Raw genomic sequence first — 19,070 nt, forward strand, 5'->3', positions numbered from 1 at the left:
GAGCTGTAACTGAATATTCACACAATCTTAATTCTGTGCAAGGTAAATGCTAGCAGAATAGATTGGAGACTGTGTGTGGTGTGATCAAGCTGCAGTCTTCTGTGTTTCAAAAACTGTTGTTTCAGAACTTGTTTATCTGCATTTAGGGAAAATGTCAGACCTCTGCAGAAAGGGGAGATACAAATGCTGCAATCTGCAAAATGTATTTATTTTAAAATACTCACACCCTGCCCTTACAATCCTGTGCTGGCTAGAAGTGGTGGGAGTCCAAATATCTGGAGGGCCCCTGGCTGGGAAGGCGCTTGCATTATATCGCGACCCTGATGTAGGACAGGTGAGGGATAGTCAAGGCATCTGGTGGACCTTTTTGGGATGTCCTTAAGCTACAGGTACATGTATTCTCTCTGCCTCTCTTTTGCAAAACCAGCATAATGAAACCCCTAGAGGCTGGATTTATCATTCCCCCACATTTTTATTTCAGCTTGAATACTGAAAGTCTCCTGGAAAAGTGCTTGCCAATTCCTTGTTGGGTCTGTGTTGTTTTTTTAAAAGGTCATTTAAGTGATAAATACATAATGTTTAAAACGCTTGATAAAAGTAGAAGTGTAGTAGAAAGGACATAGGCAGGAACAAAAATTAAAAATAATAATACAAGCCTTGGTCATTCAACAATATAAAAAGCAGCAATATTACAGAGCTTGGACAAGGGGATGCCGCCAGGAGTTACAGTTCTGTGGCCATAGATGCAGCAGCCCTGTAATAAAATATGCTTTTCGATCCTAGCATTCCTGGTTACATGGCCATAAAAAGCATGAATTGCACCTGAAGACAATAATTTAGCATTGTTCACACACTTTTCTTCTCAGCACCAGAATCTACGCTGCTGCTTTTTTAACAAAATGAATTGCTTTATAGCTTGAACCCATTCCAAGCTCTGGAGCACCTTTTTTTTATAAGGCTAAGACAGCTGTGGCCTCTGAGTGCTGTTGGACGTGCCCCGACTACACTGGCTGGGTCTGATAGAGTTCAGCAATATCTGGAGGTCCACAGGTTCCCACAGACCCCCAAAGATTAATGCCACTCATTTCTACTGTCCATTTTTATCATTAAAAGCCCAGCACATTAAAATGTCTGCTGTAGATTTTTCTGGAAGACGCTCAACCTCAGACTTTGGTTAGTCTCCACGGGAAGGGAATTCTGCCAATAGCAAAGGGACCTTCACCCATTCTGTGCCTCTGTGGAAGTAGCCAGTCCTGCCAAAAGGCTATTCCTGAGGTCTTAGCCGAGGTCTGTGGTTGGTGCTGCCAAGCCAACTGCACATCTTGGCGCAGCAAGCACGGTGTGAGAGGCTGAGTCCAACCCTCTCGGAGAATGCCTGAGCAAGTGCAAGGGCTGCACAAGACCGCAGCTCATCTAGAACAAAGGCAGGCCCGAGAGCAGCGATGGAATAAATTAATCACATGTGCAAGCTCCTAAGCACTGACTGTGGGCACCAATGTGCTGTCAGTTCAGCCGATGGCACCTGTGAGAAAGAGCCCATTCAAGATCCCTTCAGCACACAGGAGGTGGCTTGCTCATCCTGCCCAATCCCTGTTTGTGCTGGCTTGTCTCCTCCTACGCTTGGAACATGCCCCCATTTCATCCAGCGCCATTTCCCCTCCCAGCTGTTCTGAGCAGTGGGCATGTCTAGCCCATTTTGTGCTCTTGTCTCTTTTCCCGTTTCTTTAGACAGGGCAGCCATTTTATGTTACACCTCATACCCACACAGCAACCATTTTGTGACTGTCTTGCTGGCCCATAAAACACTTGGCAACCCCTGAGCCACACTTTTTGGCATCTCAAAGTTTAATGAGAAGACGTGGGATGCTAATACAGGCTGCCTGGTGGCTGTTTCTCTGGGCTTCCCATTATTTCCAAACCAGAGAATTACATGGTTCCTCCCTAACAACAACCCACAAGAACTAAACAGCCCCCCCACTATCTGCCCTGGAAGACATTTTGTGCTTGCAGGCTTCCCCAGATGGATTCATGAGTCTTTCTCACAAGCGTTTACATCGTTAAGTTCTTCAGTCTCGTTTTAAATGCATTTGCTCTTCTCTGTGTTTTTAACTAACATTTGAGTAAATTGCCTCGGGACAGTTATTTAGAAGGTGATTAATAAATTGATGGTAATTAATTACACATTTCTCCTGGTTGTGCTGAGTGGGTGGGGGCTTCAAAACTGGAGAGGATGGGACGCATAAAGGAGCCCACGCCGTACTCATGATAAACCACAATAACCCAGGAAGTCTGTCATTTAGTTCTACACAAACAAGCAGCAGATTCCCCTCCTTTTTGAATCCAGTGCTCGTCATGAAGAGAAATTAAGCATTAAGGTATCTCCTTCTCCGACAAGCTGGTGTCCTCCAGATGTTTTGGACTACAACTTCAGCACCAGCACCAGCCTGCCAGAGGGCAGAAGTACAATGGAAAGCTTAAGCAGAACAACAAATAATGTGGACACACAGACTGCAGGATGACCTAAGATGCTGCTGCCATGTAAACAGAGCTTTTACACTGGGAGCAGAGTAGAAGGAATGGTGAAAGTAAAGCCGTCAGCCACTTAAGGCCACCCAAAACAAATAGATTAATTGGGGCTACGAAGTGGTACCTGATTACAAAACAAACAGCAGAGAGAGAGGCCTGATGGTTGCTGCAGCAACAGTTTACTTCTTTCAACAGATCATGCATTTTGTGGCTCTGCCTCCATCTGGGAGATGTAGGCAGGCCCCATTTGGGTTTGAGGGAGGCTCTCGGAGGCAAGCGCCATGCTCGGCAACCATCCCAGGATTGGGTCAATTTTACAATGTGAGGGTTTGGAGTGAAAGAAAGACTGCATCGCTGAAAGCATCACTACTGGAAACTCTTTAGTCCACAGAAAGCTAGCATGTCAGGGGTATAGATTCTGATGAGTAGGGAATTTTTTGGTGCTGGTTGTTTTCTCTCCCAAGAAAAACATGGTAGCATCCAAACATGCAATTCTGCCAGCTGCTTTTAAAATTACAGATTTTACTGACATGGCAAAACTATTCTAGCAACTCGTATACTCCAGCAAAGGCAAGAATAGTGAGGGTGGGTTGAAATTACGCATGAGCTTAGCCTTTCATTCCCTGGTCCTTCGTTTCCTCAGCTAGTGGCTATCGGAGGACAGCGATGCAGGTGCTGGTCCCATTCTAAAGATGGGGACGATGACACATTTTTCAGGTACAAAAAAAGCACAAAACAGCTACTTCTGCTTACAAGCTAATTGAAATATTCGTTAGCAGCAAAACCTATATATTTCAGTAAAATTCATTGGATTATATTCAAAAACTGCAGAAGCTATCTGTTATTCTGTTAAAATGTATTAAACCATGTTACATAACAGGAAGTGTTGGATTATAATTATTATTTTTAAAATCCTGATTATTATTTTTTGTACATGCCCATATAGATAACAGAGATCAAGTAAAACTGCTAGCAGGAAATTCTTGTTATCACTTCATCAGCTAGATACAATATCATTTTCACTCAACAGTGCATGTTTTCAAATTTGTGCTTGAGCATGATTGTACTGAAGTCGAGCACTCTATGGGTTCTTCTGGCACATACAGCCCCTCAAAAAGAAAAGGGCTCTGCCCGCCTTGTATGTCTGGAGCACTCAAAACCCCACAAACTACACCACTGCTATGGTCTTGAGGATGGTCAAATGAAATCAAGGCAAACCACTCTCAAATGTAGCTGTGAATAATCTCTGAATCACAAAAGCCCAAGCATCACTGAAAACCCTGATGTGGCATTTCTGTTTGGTTTCCATGCAGTAAAAAATATCAATACAAAAAAATGTATGTATAGTAAACACCAAAGCAAAAAAGAGAAAGATGTATGTTACTGGAAGGATGCAAACACAATCTCCGCTTGATCAAAAGCATCACACTTAGCTGCCCACTTTCAACACGCTTTTAAAATACGGACCATTTTCTTCATGAAATATTTGACTTGGGAGCTTCTCCCCACCCTAAATGAGGTTGATAGTTTGGTTGATTTTCGCAAAATCTGTATGACGAGCTCTCACATCGCTCCATTCAGATGAAGCCCAGCAGCAGGCCGGTTTGAGGTCCTCATATTTTGATATCAGACATGATCCTGTGATGGTCCTTATTTACGGCAGCTGGACGGATTCTGTTTTGTACAGCATGCTGCCACAAAAAGCTCTACATTCAGCATCTATAGGGTTACCAGCCTCACAGAATGCTGGTTGGATCGCCCTGGGCTCCACAGGCTTCTCCCTCCATGGACACATGCTTTGTAACGGAGTCGGGGGTGGGGAGTCGGGGTGGGACCAGAGGGTGTGCTCCAACCAGAATGGCAGCTTTCAGGAAAGCAGTTCATTCTCGCCCACGTTTGGAAGGTCACTGATGCTCCTAAGGTTGTCTTCGCTGCTTTGCTTCCTGCTTTTAAAAAAATGAAGAACAAACATGTTAAAAACCATACAACATTTTTTCTCCAAGGTGAAATGAGAAGGAAAAGATAGAGAAAATAGGCTACACATTGCACCTGACGCCATTTCTATGGCCCCAGGACAGCTTTGATATATGCAAATGGAGGTTTGGGTGGGCAGTGATTGCACAGGTGCCTCTGCTGGGACAGGTGTGTAGTTTGTGGTGGTGGGGTGCTCCTGCATCCATCTTTGTTGCTTGAGGCTTGTGTAGCTTCAGTGGCTAAGAGTGCCTCCTACTAGTTATGGCTGGTACACCAACTACAGTCACTCTTGAATGGGGATAGCCTGTCCCTGGTGAGTCATGCATTAGTAACCTCAAGACTCGATTGTTGCAATTGGCCCGGTCTGGAAGCTCCAGCTAGTGTAAAATGCTGCAGCCAGACTGTGGGCAGAGCTGGACCACCAGCATCAAACAACCCCAGTGTTTAGGAACTCGCTACTGGGCCAAGTTCAAGGCTGTTGAATTACCGTATTTTTCGCTCTATAAGACGCACCAGACCATGAGACGCACCTAGTTTTTGGAAAAGGAAAACAAGAAAAAAAAAATTCTGAATCTCAGAATCCAGAACAACAATAGGGATTGCTGTGCAGCGAAAGCAGCGATCCCTCTTGCTGTTCTGGCTTCTGGGATAGCTGTGCAGCCTGCATTCGCTCCATAAGATGCACACACATTTCCTCTTACTTTTTAGGAGGGAAAAAGTGAGTCTTATAGAACAAAAAATACGGTAACTCACAAGGCCGTTGTCAACTGGGTGTTACCAACTCCAAGGACCGCTTGACCCCTGCCTGATCACTGTGGTCTTCAAGGGAAGTCACTGGGCGTGGTCCCCGTGGTCCAGATGTTTGGCTTGCATCCACCAACAGCTGTGCATTCAGTGGGTTAAATTTTTGGTTACATTTCAGAAGGCATTTAAAGTAAGCCTTTTCTGGTTTTATGGTTAGAGAACTACAGTGTTAAGCAGGATAAAAATTGGTGAATAAGAATAAATAATCAGCCTTCAACAACCTGTTGCCCTCCAACTTCCAGTGTGGGCCATGGTCAGGGATGAGGCACAAGCCTCTACAGGGCAGCAGGCCTGGGTAGGCAGTGCTATAGCCTTCAAGAATGTAGCAGACGGCCAGTTCAAGAAAATGGGAGGGATTCCATGAAGACTATGACCATTGTTCCTCAGCACAAGCATTTCAGCTTGCCAGATTGAAGAGTCCCTCTTCTCCTGTACCTGCACACTGTTGTGGAGTCCTCCCACGCCCCCCAAGCCAAGTTTGAGAGGCATGGGGCTGCATGCAGGAGGGGGGAGTCTCCTTGCCTTAGCAGAAATCCTTGCATATGCACACGCTTCCCCTAGTGGGAGTCATTAGTTGAATCCCGCCTGTAGTGATTTTTCTCTTATCTGATGAACAGGAATATAGAACCTATGAAGCGGCATTGTTTGCAACTGCAGCAAAGAAAACCTGAGTGAGAATTTCGCACCAAATTGTCCATAGTTTGCAGTGCCTTGTTAATATGAACAAGCTAAAATTAAAAGCAACCCGAATAAATTCTATGGTTAATTTTTATATATGATAAACACTTATGCTTTCGTGTATTTTATTATACTTACAATGGCCATATAACTACGAGCAGCATAGATCAAATTGCATCCTTAAAGTGTCAGGACAAGTCATGAGTAGAAAAGAAAGCACTCTGTATGAACACTGAGAGTTAAAGAGAACGCACACCCTCTGGGCTGGGTGTCTCACCACGGAGGAGAATCACACACACTGAAGTCCTTTGCAGCCCGTACGTATTTTGAAAATGCACCAAAGAAATCCAAGAGCTGGCATGGGTCAAGTTTCTGCTGGCAGCCACATGCATATACATATATATTTCCCGACAACCAGGGGCATTGCTAGGTACATAAAGCGCTCAGAGCAGAGACCCACAATAAATGGATGGAGTGCCTCTGGGCAGATGGAAGGTGGTAGACGTTCACTGTGCTTTGCAAGGCATCCAGCTGCCCTGGAAGCAGACTAAATTAATAATGATGCTTTGAAACACCCCTGCTGACAGCCCACCACCTCAGCATCCTGCTGTGTGCTACTGCCTAGTTGGGGAAGGGTCTTTGTTGAATCACGATCATGCTACACATTTCAGAAAGGGAACTCCAAAACAAGAGCATTCCATGCGTCAGAAGAAGTCGGCTTCATGCTCTCCCTTCCACTGATGACAACATGCAGCAGCTCAGAGACTTTGATTCCACTTCATTACATAACGGACAAACAGGTAGAAGGAGCTAGCAAGACAATTGGGATCTTTACCTTTGACTGATGAAATATTTCACAGTTCCCGATTTGTTTTTTCTGGAGTTGTGGGGCGGGGCGTGGGACAGCGGGTCAGGGAGAAGGAAAGGAAGTGGATATGAGAACACACAACCATACGTACAAAATAAAAAAAATCCTTCCAGTAGCACCTTAGAGACCAACTAAGTTTGTTATTGGTATGAGCTTATGTGTGCATGCACACTTCTTCAGACACACACACACACACACACACAAATCCAGCAATGTCTTCCACTGTCACACTCAGCACTGGCTGTGTAGAAGTACATATCTTTCCAGACACAGTTCAAAGAAACTAAACCATAAAATGGAGCAACGGAAGTAGAAGCACAATATTACGTAATCTGCATGTCTCCAAGACTGCTGCTGTGGCCCAGGATTTGGTAGTTTGAGAAATCTCAGCTTTTGCCAAAGACAACAAGTCCGCTCACCCCTTTTGGTGCCGTGGCGTTGCAGGACAGAGGAGGCTTCACTGGGAGGCCGACGTGGGAATTCAAACTGCGGTGCCCTTCCTGAACCCCTTCCGCCTATCAGGAACCGAATCCTGGCCTGCACCCTGCTTTGGCAAATGGGGCTGCAGGCTGGGACTTGGGCTGTGCCAAGTAGCGCCACCGATGGAGCCGACGGTGGGCTTCCCTCAGATCCACTCCTTGCCCATTTAAGCATCCTACACCTGGGGCTCAGCCTGTTTGTTCCTGCGCCGGGTTTCCCTATCCCACCCACCCTCGGTTTAAGCTGATAGTCATTGACTTTGCTGTGGCTACGGTGGTCGCCATCCTTCAAGGGGCCGGGTGGGAATTTGCCCACTGGGCTAATTGGCACTGATCCGGTGGTTTTGCCTACCTCATGGCAATCGTCACAACTGGTTGGGCATTGGAGTAATCCTTGGTTTTGCATGGAGGGGAGGTTGTTATCTCTGCCTGCCCCTCCAGACTGGGGTATCCCTTTAAAGGGATCGGGGTGGGGGGAGTGGCCATGCCCGCATGCCCTGGGGGAGCAGGGCCAAAGGCACTCCCCCAGATGGTGGCCCTGGGGGAGGGGTCACCCTCTTGGATGTAGGTCTTAGGAACCCCCACCTGGATTGACCATGCGTCACTTCCAGCGGGTGGCCAGAAGTATTTAGATTTCCCCATGCCCAAGCCAAACCTCTTTCATCTGTATTCAATAAAGTTGTGGCCTGTTTTGATCCAAAACCCAAGTGTTATTGGTCTCTTATTTATATGGGTTGGGGTATGGGAAGTCTGATGCTTGATGCTGCAAGAGTTTCTAATCCACAAAGTGCAAAATAAAAGTTTAGAGATGTTTCTATGAACTCTCACTACCTTCTGCTTAGCTACCCCTTTGAAAACTATGCAACCCTTAATTTATCCCGAATCCCTTGAGCTTCCTCTGACCAAAGAATCTGAATACTTTGGGTGTAGGCATGGGCAGAGCGGCAGAACTCAAGGCAGCCCTTACAAAAGGTTTTTCCCATCAGCTATTCTGCACTATTTTAAATCGTTTTTATCATTCATTATTCATTTCCCTAAGAAGGAAGGGAAATTGGGGGGAGGTGCTTGTGAGGCACAACAATCTTTTGGCATCATAGTAGCAACAAATTAAATAAATTTAAAAATAAATTAAAAATAAATTATTATTTTTTAAAATCCTAAGCAAACAAACAAACAAATAAAGTCAAATTTGGGGGAGGACTTATGGGGAGGGGAAAACACTTGGGGGAGATGTATATGACCTGTGGGCTGTAGGTTGGCCACTTCTGCTTCAGAGTGAATAAAGGTAAAGGTAAAGGTCCCCTGACAGTTAAGTCCAGTTACGAATGCGTTTGTCTGCTCTGCAGACAGTTTTTCCAGGTCATGTGGCCAGCATGACTAAGCCGCTTCTGGCGCAATGAAACACCAAAACCAGAGCAGTGCACGGAAACGCCATTTACCTTCCCGCCATAGTGGTACCTGTTAAGCTACTTGCACTTTGATGTGCTTTTGAACTGCTAGGTTGGCAGGAGCAGGGACTGAGCAACAGGAGCTCACCCCGTCACGGGGTTTCGAACCGCTGATTCACAGTGTCTGTGAATAGGTAAAGGTAAAGGGACCCCTGACCATTATGTCCGGTCGTGACCGACTCTGGGGTTGCGGTGCTCATCTCGCTTTATTGGCTGAGGGAGCCAGCGTACAGCTTCCGGGTCATGTGGCCACCATGACTAAGCCGCTTCTGGCAAACCAGAGCAGCACATGGAAACGCTGTTTACCTTCCCGCCAGAGCAGTACCTATTAATCTACTTGCGCTTTGACGTGCTTTCGAACTGCTAGGTTGGCAGGAGCAGGGACTGAGCAACGGGAGCTCACCCCATCGCGGGGATTCGAACCACCGACCTTCTGACTGGCAAGTCCTAGGCTCTGTGGTTTAACCCACAGCGCCACCCACGTCCCCTGTGTCTGTGAATAGAAAGCTACAAAAGTAGACAGCTCAGCCCCTGCACTTTTTGGAAAGTGCTGTCTCCAGCATCACTCTGTGACCAGCAGCCACCCCTCACAATTCCCTTTTCTACAGAAGTTCTTAAAAATAAAGCAAGCCCATCTTTTTTGCATTGCTTTTCTCCACCTCTTAAAACAACAACAACAACCCTACCCCTGCCTTTCCCAAAGCTGGTGGTGCTGCAGGAGAGACCCGCCTTCCAGCGGTGGGTTCAAGCCACCAGTGTGTTAAACACCAAAGTCTCCCAGTGGTCCATTTAAAGCTCAATAAGCACTTGCCCTCTTGCCTTTTCCTTCACAGAGGCTCTGGCTATGTTTCTTTACCTGAATATGAGATGTAGCTGGTGGACATGAGGACAGGGCCTTCTATGCATGGGCACCACACTTATGGAAAACCTTGTCTTAAAAAAAATTGGATAGCCCCCTGCCCATGCTTTCAGACACCAAGTAAAAACTTTTCAATTCAGACACACTTTTCTACAATGGGTGGCATATACAAAAATAAATATATTAACAAAAATTATGTTCTGGTGAACAGCTGTAGTTCACACAGGCTCCTGGACAGGCATGTCACGAGACTCAGCCATGTTTCTACATGAGGTAAGCACCTCAGATCATAACCTCCCATGTTATGGCTGCACACTGAAGAGGAAGTCAGCAACGCCATCTTTTATTGACAAGGCTGGCTCAAAATAGTTTGCTGCCTGAGGTGGAGCAGCAGAAAAGCATCATCCAAAAGTCAAAGTGCAAAGTTTCCAAGGGAAGCAAGGTTATTCTTCCACACTCCCTACAGTAAAACACAATTAATATTCCATTAAATAAATATGAACCTGCTGTCTTCTGCTCGGACAGATACCTCAAGTTTGTTTAATGGCAGGGCTGGGCCTGTCTGTTAGGCATTGTTGAGCACCCCTAACTTCCAGGGAAATTCCCCATGAAAATTCTCCACAGCACATTTGGAAAACTCTTGCCCTTCTCCACAGCTCAAGGCTCCTGCGTCAGAGACTTACGTCAACAGATTCCCTGGCGCCGAAAGGGATCGCTCTTCTCTTCTACTCCCCTCAAACGGGTTCCCAAAAGATCTTTTCCTGATCATTGATTTTACCAGGATCTGAAAGAGAAGATTGTGATTGTCTTACTATTACCGGTATTTCTGTATTTATATGGTGCCACCTTCACCAACCTGGCACCCTCCAGACTGTTTGAACTACAATCCCAAGACATCTGAGGGGACCAGGGGTTGACTGCATCCAGTAAGCTAGCACCTCAGGGAAAGGACTACATGAAATTTATTTCTGATGTGTTAGCTTAATGCAAGGAGACAGGCTTTTTAAAACTACCTCATTCCAGGCAAAGGCTACACATAGATTTCCCCATGTTGTACTAGCAAACTACATGCAGGGGGAGGAGGACTCAGAAACATGGACCCCCCTCCCCACAATCTAAAGGTGGTACTGTCCAGTATTCCTCCTCATTCTGCATCTCAATCGATGATGTACAACAAATACAGTCTAAATAATTAAAATATGCTAAATTTTGTATTTTGCTATAATGCCTGCAAAGGTTGAAGTTTGGCTTAAAAATGCAATACATTTTGCATTTTAACCTGTATTTTAAATTGGTTTCCCCCCACTCCCTATTATGTTTTTACTGTAATTTTTACTGGTGTTAGCCACCCTGAGCCCGGCTCTGGCCAGGGAGGGCGGGGTATAAATGTTTTTTTAAAAAATTATTATTATTATTCATTCTGCATCAGTCAAGGAGACCCTTTGGCCTACAAGCCAAACTTGACCACCAGGCATTTTGGGGAAGCCACCCTCACTCAACCTATGCCAGATACCCCACATGAAGTCAGGTGGGGGCTTGGTAAAAACTAGGTGTTAAAAAACCATTGGGAGCTTAAAGGGGGCTCCCTATTCCTCCTTTGCTGGAACAAGGTGTGCCCCCAACTTCCTTGCTCAAGGAGCGGGACGTGGCTTCCATTCAGTGCAAATTGCTTCTCCCACCTAGTGCATACGGGTCGGAGGTTGAAAGGATCAGGATTGGCGGGGGGGGGGGGGGGCTGCACAAGCCTTCCTGCCACCACCAGCAGGGAGGAAAACAAAGGGGAGAAAGTCCCCAAAGGAACTCTCTCTGTTTCTCACTCCCTGCAGCTGTGCACACCCCCTTCCCACAGCAACAGCATATTTGGGACGTGCCCTTTTGAATCAAGCATATCCAACCCACAAGCAGCACTTGGGTCTGACTCACCACAGTGGCCAAGCTTGGGATGTGCTTGACCGAATTCTCAACCTCTTCTTCGGTCACTTCTATGAGCGTGCAGTTCTCGTCCTCTGTCGGCAATGGTTCCACCCCGTTCTTGGTGACCCAGGGGTGCACCTTGTTTGAGAGAAGGGGGAGAAACACCACACATTGCCTTGATTTCACAGCTGGAGAGGAGGGAAGCCCTATGATTTGGTGACCCAGAGACTCTTCTTGTAAAAAGATAAAAAGCTAGGCAGAAGCCGATAATTGTTTCATTTTGGGGGGAAGAGGGAACAATTTAAGAGAAACACACTTCCCCTGGACCTGGAAGGACAAAGGACTCAGCACTATGAAACTTTATTTTAAAATAAGATTATGAAAATGGAGGAAGCATCCTTTGCACTTGTCGTGGGGGTGGGGGTGGGGAATCCCTCGGAAATCCAGCTACCACAAAACAATTCCCAGCTAAGACTGCAGTTTGATACACACCATGGTAGCTCCTAGATTGAATTTCTTGTAATAGGCTGTCAGGGCCTCTGAAGCGCATTTGGCAACTGGAACTGGTCCATAGCATAGCGGAAGGGTTGTCAACTGGAACAGGCTCTGGGGAACACATACAATGCCCTCATACCAATCAGTGGTGTGGACACACTTGGCACACAGTGTACATTTGGGGTGTCAAAAGGAGAAGGTGTAGAAAAGGGAAGCCCAGAACCATCCAGGGGCTGGTTAGAACGGGGCTTTCTGGTTGAGAGGGGGTAAAGAGAGTAAGAGTAAGTATAACAGAATTCAGCCCAAGAATACTAGAATCGGGGGTGAGCCAAGGAAGGCAAAGGGCGGGAAATTCAGGACTGTCAAAATAAGAACTTCTTCACACACTCACAACAAGGCTCACAAGGCCACCATCATGCTGAAGGCAAACAGGTCTGGGGCTAATCAGACCTGGATGAGTACCAGATGAACACCACCGTGGGTACCATGACAGAAGGAAGGAACATTAAATAAATGCAAGAAGATGGATGGATGGACGGACGGACGGACGGACGGACGGACAGACAGACAGACAGACAGACAGACAGACAGACAGACAGACGATATCACACAAAGCATTAAAAAATACCACAAGTTGTGGTGATAGCTATGAATTCAGATGTCTCCAACCATTTCAGGCCCGGAACCCAAACATCCATTTTGTGACCCCTGCCTTCATTATTTTCAACCATATATTTGTATGGTGGTAATGCTGCTTTTGCAACCCACCTTAGATAGGGCTGTGACCCTGTAAGTGGATCTCAACTGGGCTAAACAAATTCATGAAGGTTTCGGCTAGCCATTGTTACCACCCACAGTGGGTCTTTCCAGCTTGCAAGCTCAGAGACAGCCTGTCTTTGAGTATCAGCAACTCAAGAACAGAGTGGAGGGGAGGGGCTACTATCCTCAGGTCTCATTTGTGGGCTTCCCAAGGGCATCTGCTTGGCCAGTGTGGGAAACAGGATACTGGACTAGATCATAACAGCCACACAGGATCAGGCCCATATTCTTATAGAATTTGGTTTCCAGAGTTAACGCTGGCAAGTTTCCAGGCACAAGGCAAAGTGTTGGTTCTGACCCAAGCAGGGTAGCAGCGCCTGTCATTTTTGCAGGTTCTGCAACATGCCACTCACACAGTAAGAGTGAATTGGTGGTGAATTTATACAGGTCCATCCACACATCCTCCTGCTTTCTTAGTTGTTCTGCAATGCTTCCCCAGTGGTTCCACATTACTGCAATCTGGAGGGCAGCTCTTGCACCACAACACAACAAAAGTGGGACAGAACATACATTTGTGGTATGAAAAGTTACAGGATTTCAGCAGGAATTACAGGACATGCACCAAGTGGAAACCACTCAGTATAGCTTCCCCAAAACATATGCAGGTGCACAATTATGCCTGAGAGCATCATGAGCACAAATCATCATGAATGCCCAATAAAAAGGAGATAGCTCAAGAATTGCCTCCTCCTTCAACAACTTCCTCCAGGTGCTTGGAAACCCTTGGCAGAGAGCTGTATAAGATCATAAAAGTACTGGCAGCTTATTCCAAAAAGCATTAGAGAAATAATTGGATACCATAAAACCACTAAAACTAAACTTGTTATCTTTTGGGATATTTAAAAATTAATGTGAATAGGAGACATGAAGACCTAGTTGGAAATTTATTGCTCACTGCCAGAGTCCTAAAGGCAAAGTACTGGAAATGCAACTCATGTCCCAACAAAGATGGATGATTATGAGAAGCCTGGCAGATAACGAGAATGAATAAATTAACTGACTGTAGATGACCAGGAGAGAGAAAATACACGTCAAGATTTCCTCTCTTAGATGCAGCGATTTTATATTGTTTACTGGAACAAGAACAACCCAAAGGAAAAAGTGAGATGAGAAATACCAGCCAAGTTGTAATTTTAAAACTTGATAGGGAGGGGAAAATTCCCCCATTGTGAGAGCTGGGAGGGTCCATTACTTTCTGTGTGAGACAAGGATTAGGGAGCTACTTTTAAGAGAGGAGTCCGTGTTTTCTTTTCTGTTTCTTTCTCTGTTTTTGTTTTTATTTAGATTAGTTTCTTTTCTTTTGTTTTCTTTTATTGTATGATGAAAAAGCTTTTTTAAAAAAAGAAAGAGAGATTTATGAAACCACAAGCAACTCAGTATAGGTACATTTGTGTATATTTAAGCACACAACTATGAACAGAGTATCACACACACTGCAATTGAAGATAGCCTCAGATCCAGGGGTCAGAAACCTGTGGTCCGGCAGATGATGTTGGATCGCAACTCCCATAATCCCTGATCAATGGCTATGCTGTCTGGGGCTGATGAGAGTTTGGAAGGCCGCAAGTTTGTCATCCCTGCTCTAATCATACATATTCTGACTTTTTTCCAAGTAAATTGGCAACTTCTTCTAACTGTCACCTACTCCAAGATTCTCTTCCCAGGGGAAAAATACCAACAAATATTAAGTATTTGACATGCAATTTAATGGAGGAGGCATATAACCATGTGCCTGAACATGTTATGACATTTCTAACAATTCCTTCTTCCCATTGTCCCTGATTCATTTAATAAAATTATTTGACATACTAAGGTGAAAACTAAATGTCTTGTATTTTAGAAACACATTATATTTTTGAAAAGTTTTTTGTTTTAAAAAACAATCTATCAATTTCTATATTCTTTCAATAAAATGGAAGAATAAAAATACATAATGAAAGAAAGAAGCGGTACTCCTCAGAATGAGATGGGTGAGCTGGGCGGAACAGGGCTTTCTTGATATTTGCCTCTTTGATGTGAAACTTACTCCCCAAAGGGTTCATGATTTTTAAGAAGCTGAGGAAAATCAGAGATGGGTATCTCTGTTGCTGCTGAGGATTAGCTAAATTTTAACTGTTTTAGTGTGTATTTCAGATTCCATCCTTCCACCACACCTTAGGTGGCTTAACAGCATTCAAAATAACTACCCACTAACTAAATATGGATGCAGAGCTTAATAAAGAAAACACAGTAAAGAAAACACATAGAAATAGCAGAAGAAAAATAGCAAGATAAATGAAGGTGAAAAAGCAGCCAGTAACATGAACAGTTCAGCATTGAAAGGGCAGCTGAATCAAGGGTGAATTAACCTCAGATTCACAGAAGCATGGGAGGGGGCCTTGTAATGTGTCAGACCACCTGGCTCATTAGACACTGGCTGTGGCTTCCCAGGGTTTTCAGGTAGGGAATCTCTTCCAGTCCTACCTGGAACCTTCTGCAAGCAAAGCAGCTGCTCTACCAACTGAGCAACAAGCCTTCATCCATAAACGAAACAGTCTTAACCTTTTTCCTAGTGGACAATGAAAGTAAGAAACCAGGGAGGCCTCTTGTGGGGTGGGAATCCATCAATTAGGGGCCACCTGAAAAAAGCCCCTGTCAACAATGGTCACCCTCCTAATCTCTGATGGGGAAAGAGCTTGGATGAAGCAGCCACATCCACACCATACATTTAATGAACATTCAAAGTATGCGGTTTCCACCCCAAAGAATCCTGGGAACTGTAGTTTGCCCATCACAGAGCCACAATCCACAGTCCCCATAACAAACTACAGTTCCCAGGTTTCTTTGGGGAAATCCATAAACATATGGTGTGGATGTATGTGACCTGGAAGTTCTGCAACTAAAACTCGTATATATTTTTATTTTACAAAAAGTAGTCAAGGTTTTCTTTTATTTTCTTGCCGGGGGGAGTGGGTTAGACTGCAGCTTGAAGGATCTAACCCATTTTGCCCATGTTGATTATCTGACTTGGAGCAGCTTGGGGAAGTGGGGTGGGGAAAAGAATCAGGATCAAGGCCCCACTGCCCTGCAGGGGAATTCCAATGCAAATTGTCTTCCCTTCTTGTAAAACTCCCACATCGTGACCTTAAGCCTGCCAACAAGCTCTGGTGGGAAAATGTGCCCCCTTTAAAACGGGGCACTGTCCAGGTATGATGGGAATTTTACAATCCATTTGTAAGCCGCCTTAAGAGACCTTTGGACTATGAGGAAGGTTAGACTTTGTAAAATGGATTATTATCCTCAACCAGGAATGGTAGCATAGATAAGCATGTCAGAACAGCAAACAACACAAAAGAGAGGCCAAAGAAAAGGACCTGAGACATATAAGGTTACGGGCATCACACTTCTTCGGAAGTTCTGAATTGACTATGGGATACCTTAATTTCTGGGACTGTGATCCTGGATTCGGGATTCTTGTCCAGCATCTGAATGATCAGATCTTTCAGTTCATCAGAAATGTCTGGCCTGGGTGGGGAGGAAATATCAAGACATGTGGAGGAGTTAGTTTGCTTCACAAGCACAGGACTGCTCTCACCATTTCTTTTTGAAACAAACAAATGCACAATAAGTCTCTAGCCCTTCAGGATGGAAAGGCAGGTTTGAAAATAAGCTGGTCATTCCTGCTGTACAGGAGTCAGACCATTGGTCCCATCTAGTTCAGTATTGTCTACAAGGGACATTCCTAGAACTACCTGGAGGTGCCAGAGATTGAATTTAGGAGCTTCTTCTTCATGCAAAGCTGATGCTCTACCACTGAGCTATGCCCACCTAAATACAAATGAGAACCTCATTTACTGGATTATTGGGGGGGGGGGGAGAATAAAAACAGGGGCTGTGTTCCTAGCACTTCCCAAAAATGTCCTTGTGGCCTATTTGCCTCAATCGGCCACCACAACAAGGGAGCCACACGCAACCGGGGAAGCGGCACCTGAGTTGTGAGGTTCCCAGGCACCACCCCAATCCCTGCTCCCAACTTTTTCTCCCAGGACTTTGCCCTTCTCTCCTGCTTTATCAGTATACCTCTGGGTACAGGGTGCTATATAAATTAAATCAATCAGTCAATAAAATAAAATAAAGCTCCAACTCAATCATAACTCTTCAGCAAGCCTTCTCCAGCACCCGGAACTTGCTTGCACTGGTGCAGCACCACCCGCTAACTTGGATGGCTTTAAAACAACTAGACAAATTCATGGAGGAGAAAGTAATTAAAGCCTATCAGCCGTGCTCTGTCTCCATGGTTGGAGGCACCTGAGTGCCAGTCCTGGAAACCAGCCCAAATTTACTGCTGTTGAATATGTCCCATCACCACCCGACACCCAATGGAGTAACTGTGAGGTACTGAGGGGGCAAGTTGTTGTCTTTCACCCTATATATGTGCCGGGCGAGGGCGGCACACAGAGACTCGTTCCTATCGCACCAAGTCTTGGAATAGCTTGGCAAGCAGCAAAGCAGCTCCAAGGTTCCAGGTGGCTTCCAAGAGATTCCTGACCTTCTGCAGGTCCAGAAGGAGAGGTGGGGAGAGCTTGCTAGAATCCAGAACACCCTCACCGGTGAGTGTGTTTGTGGACCCCTGGCTAGGGTAGTCATAAACATAGGGATTCTGCATACTCACTGGTCAGGAAATTCCAGCATCTGGCTCTTGATTTTGCTGTGCAAACTCAAAATCCTCTCATCCATAAAAGGGCACTTGGAAGAACAAAAAAACACAATGAGGGATTGTAAAACAACGGCTAACTAAGAATGTGCCTCCTAAGAATGTGATCAATTTATTTTATTTGATTTGTATACTGCCCTTTATCTGTAGATTTCAGGGCAGTTCACAACAAAAAATATTATCATTCTCCTCCCCCTCTCCCCCTAATGAGCATCTCTTATTACAGACATAAAATCAATTTAGCATGGAAATGTGAGCATGGGGGCAGGACTAGGGATGTCAGATATCCTGCCTACAGTTCCCAGAATTCTTTGGGGAGCAGCCATGACAGGTACACTGGTGGTATAAAGCTTTCATCAAACTTTTGCCTTTCCCCCTACCTTTCCTTCACTATTGTATACCTGTTTTATTCTGGAATTCTGTTTTATTATGTATTATTAAATTTAGGCCAGCCAACAGACAGAACACACACTATAGGGATTTGCAGCTCCTGATTAAGAGTGTGACAGAACCCAGATGACTGCCCAGTTTATATTTAGCCACTTTACAGAGAATCAAAATCTCCAAGAGAGTGAGAGGAACACCATTTTGATGTCTCTTTATGAACTAGTGACCACTAGCGAATGTTTGAGTGTCATCTTGGCACCTGCTGGGGAAGCCCAACAGCCCAGCATGGCCTTGTTGATGTGCTTGAGGTCCTGACCGAGATAATACCCTATACTAACACTTTTGCACGTCAGTGAGACTGGCCTGCTCTGAGGTTAAGGTCCCATCTGCATTATAATGCTACTATACCACTTTCCCCCAACTTTCCTTCACTCTCATGTACCTGACGGAGGATTTGATCAGGCAAGTGGCAGAGTGTGTGTATGCGCGTCTATGCGCATGCGTGCAGCTGTTCTCCTATACCATTTCCCCAAATTAACACCCCCACAAAATAAAACACCTTCAAACCCTGCCCTTTTGTCTTGCAGAGAGAATCATGCAGGTAACAAACCACACAGGAGAGCACAGATTTGCATCTAGGTTTGGTCCCTAATACAGTTGTGTATTTAACAACTTGTCTGGTAGCCATAGGCGACTGGGAATTCCATGGAGGCGAGTAAGTGGGCTGGTGGAGAAGGACCAATTGCTCCGTTCCTCTTCCACAACTCTGCTTGCTTTCTCTGCTGGCCACGGAGAACGGAAAGCCTATCTCTCAGCTTTGACTCTTCTCCTCCAACCCATCTGCTACAACCCCCCCCCCCTTTTAAAGTTATTCCACTAAGAAGACAGTATTCTGCGTTTCCCTGCTTGCTGCAGAAGTGAAGCCTTCTCTCCACCACAGTCACCTTGCGTATGCAGGCCAGTAGCTTCTCAGCAGGTTGGTCAAACTTTGTGCAGACTAGTAACATGTGTGGGCTTATTAATTATGCTTCCCTACTAACATCTATGGGACGCAGGTGGCGCTGTGGGTTAAAGCCTCAGCGCCTAGGACTTGCCGATTGAAAGGTCGGCGGTTCGAACCCCTGCG

General features: G+C 45.4%; 1 protein-coding gene across 26 annotated transcripts in view; it reads right to left on the reverse strand.

Moving 5' to 3' along the window:
• Positions 1 to 452: 452 nt before the first annotated feature.
• The window catches only part of CAMKK2 (calcium/calmodulin dependent protein kinase kinase 2), a 57,134-nt gene continuing 38,516 nt past the window's right edge, over positions 453 to 19,070 (reverse strand). For 3 of the 26 annotated variants that reach the window (XM_083717295.1, XM_083717291.1, XM_083717282.1), the window contains 7 exons: positions 17,516 to 17,589; positions 16,281 to 16,368; positions 12,043 to 12,156; positions 11,560 to 11,688; positions 10,320 to 10,420; positions 6,818 to 6,859; positions 453 to 4,472 (listed from right to left, as the gene is read on the reverse strand). In XM_083717295.1, coding sequence (XP_083573421.1) covers positions 4,394 to 4,472; positions 6,818 to 6,859; positions 10,320 to 10,420; positions 11,560 to 11,688; positions 12,043 to 12,156; positions 16,281 to 16,368; positions 17,516 to 17,589 — 627 coding nt within the window. In that variant the 3' untranslated portion in view covers positions 453 to 4,393. The remainder of the gene's footprint in view (positions 4,473 to 6,817; positions 6,860 to 10,319; positions 10,421 to 11,559; positions 11,689 to 12,042; positions 12,157 to 16,280; positions 16,369 to 17,515; positions 17,590 to 19,070) is intronic. The other 23 variants (XR_014559044.1, XR_014559045.1, XR_014559047.1 and 20 more) reach the window with 11 other exon arrangements.

This window comes from Podarcis gaigeae (assembly GCF_964106915.1).
Source record: "Podarcis gaigeae genome assembly, chromosome: 16".
Classification (NCBI taxonomy): domain Eukaryota; kingdom Metazoa; phylum Chordata; class Lepidosauria; order Squamata; family Lacertidae; genus Podarcis; species Podarcis gaigeae.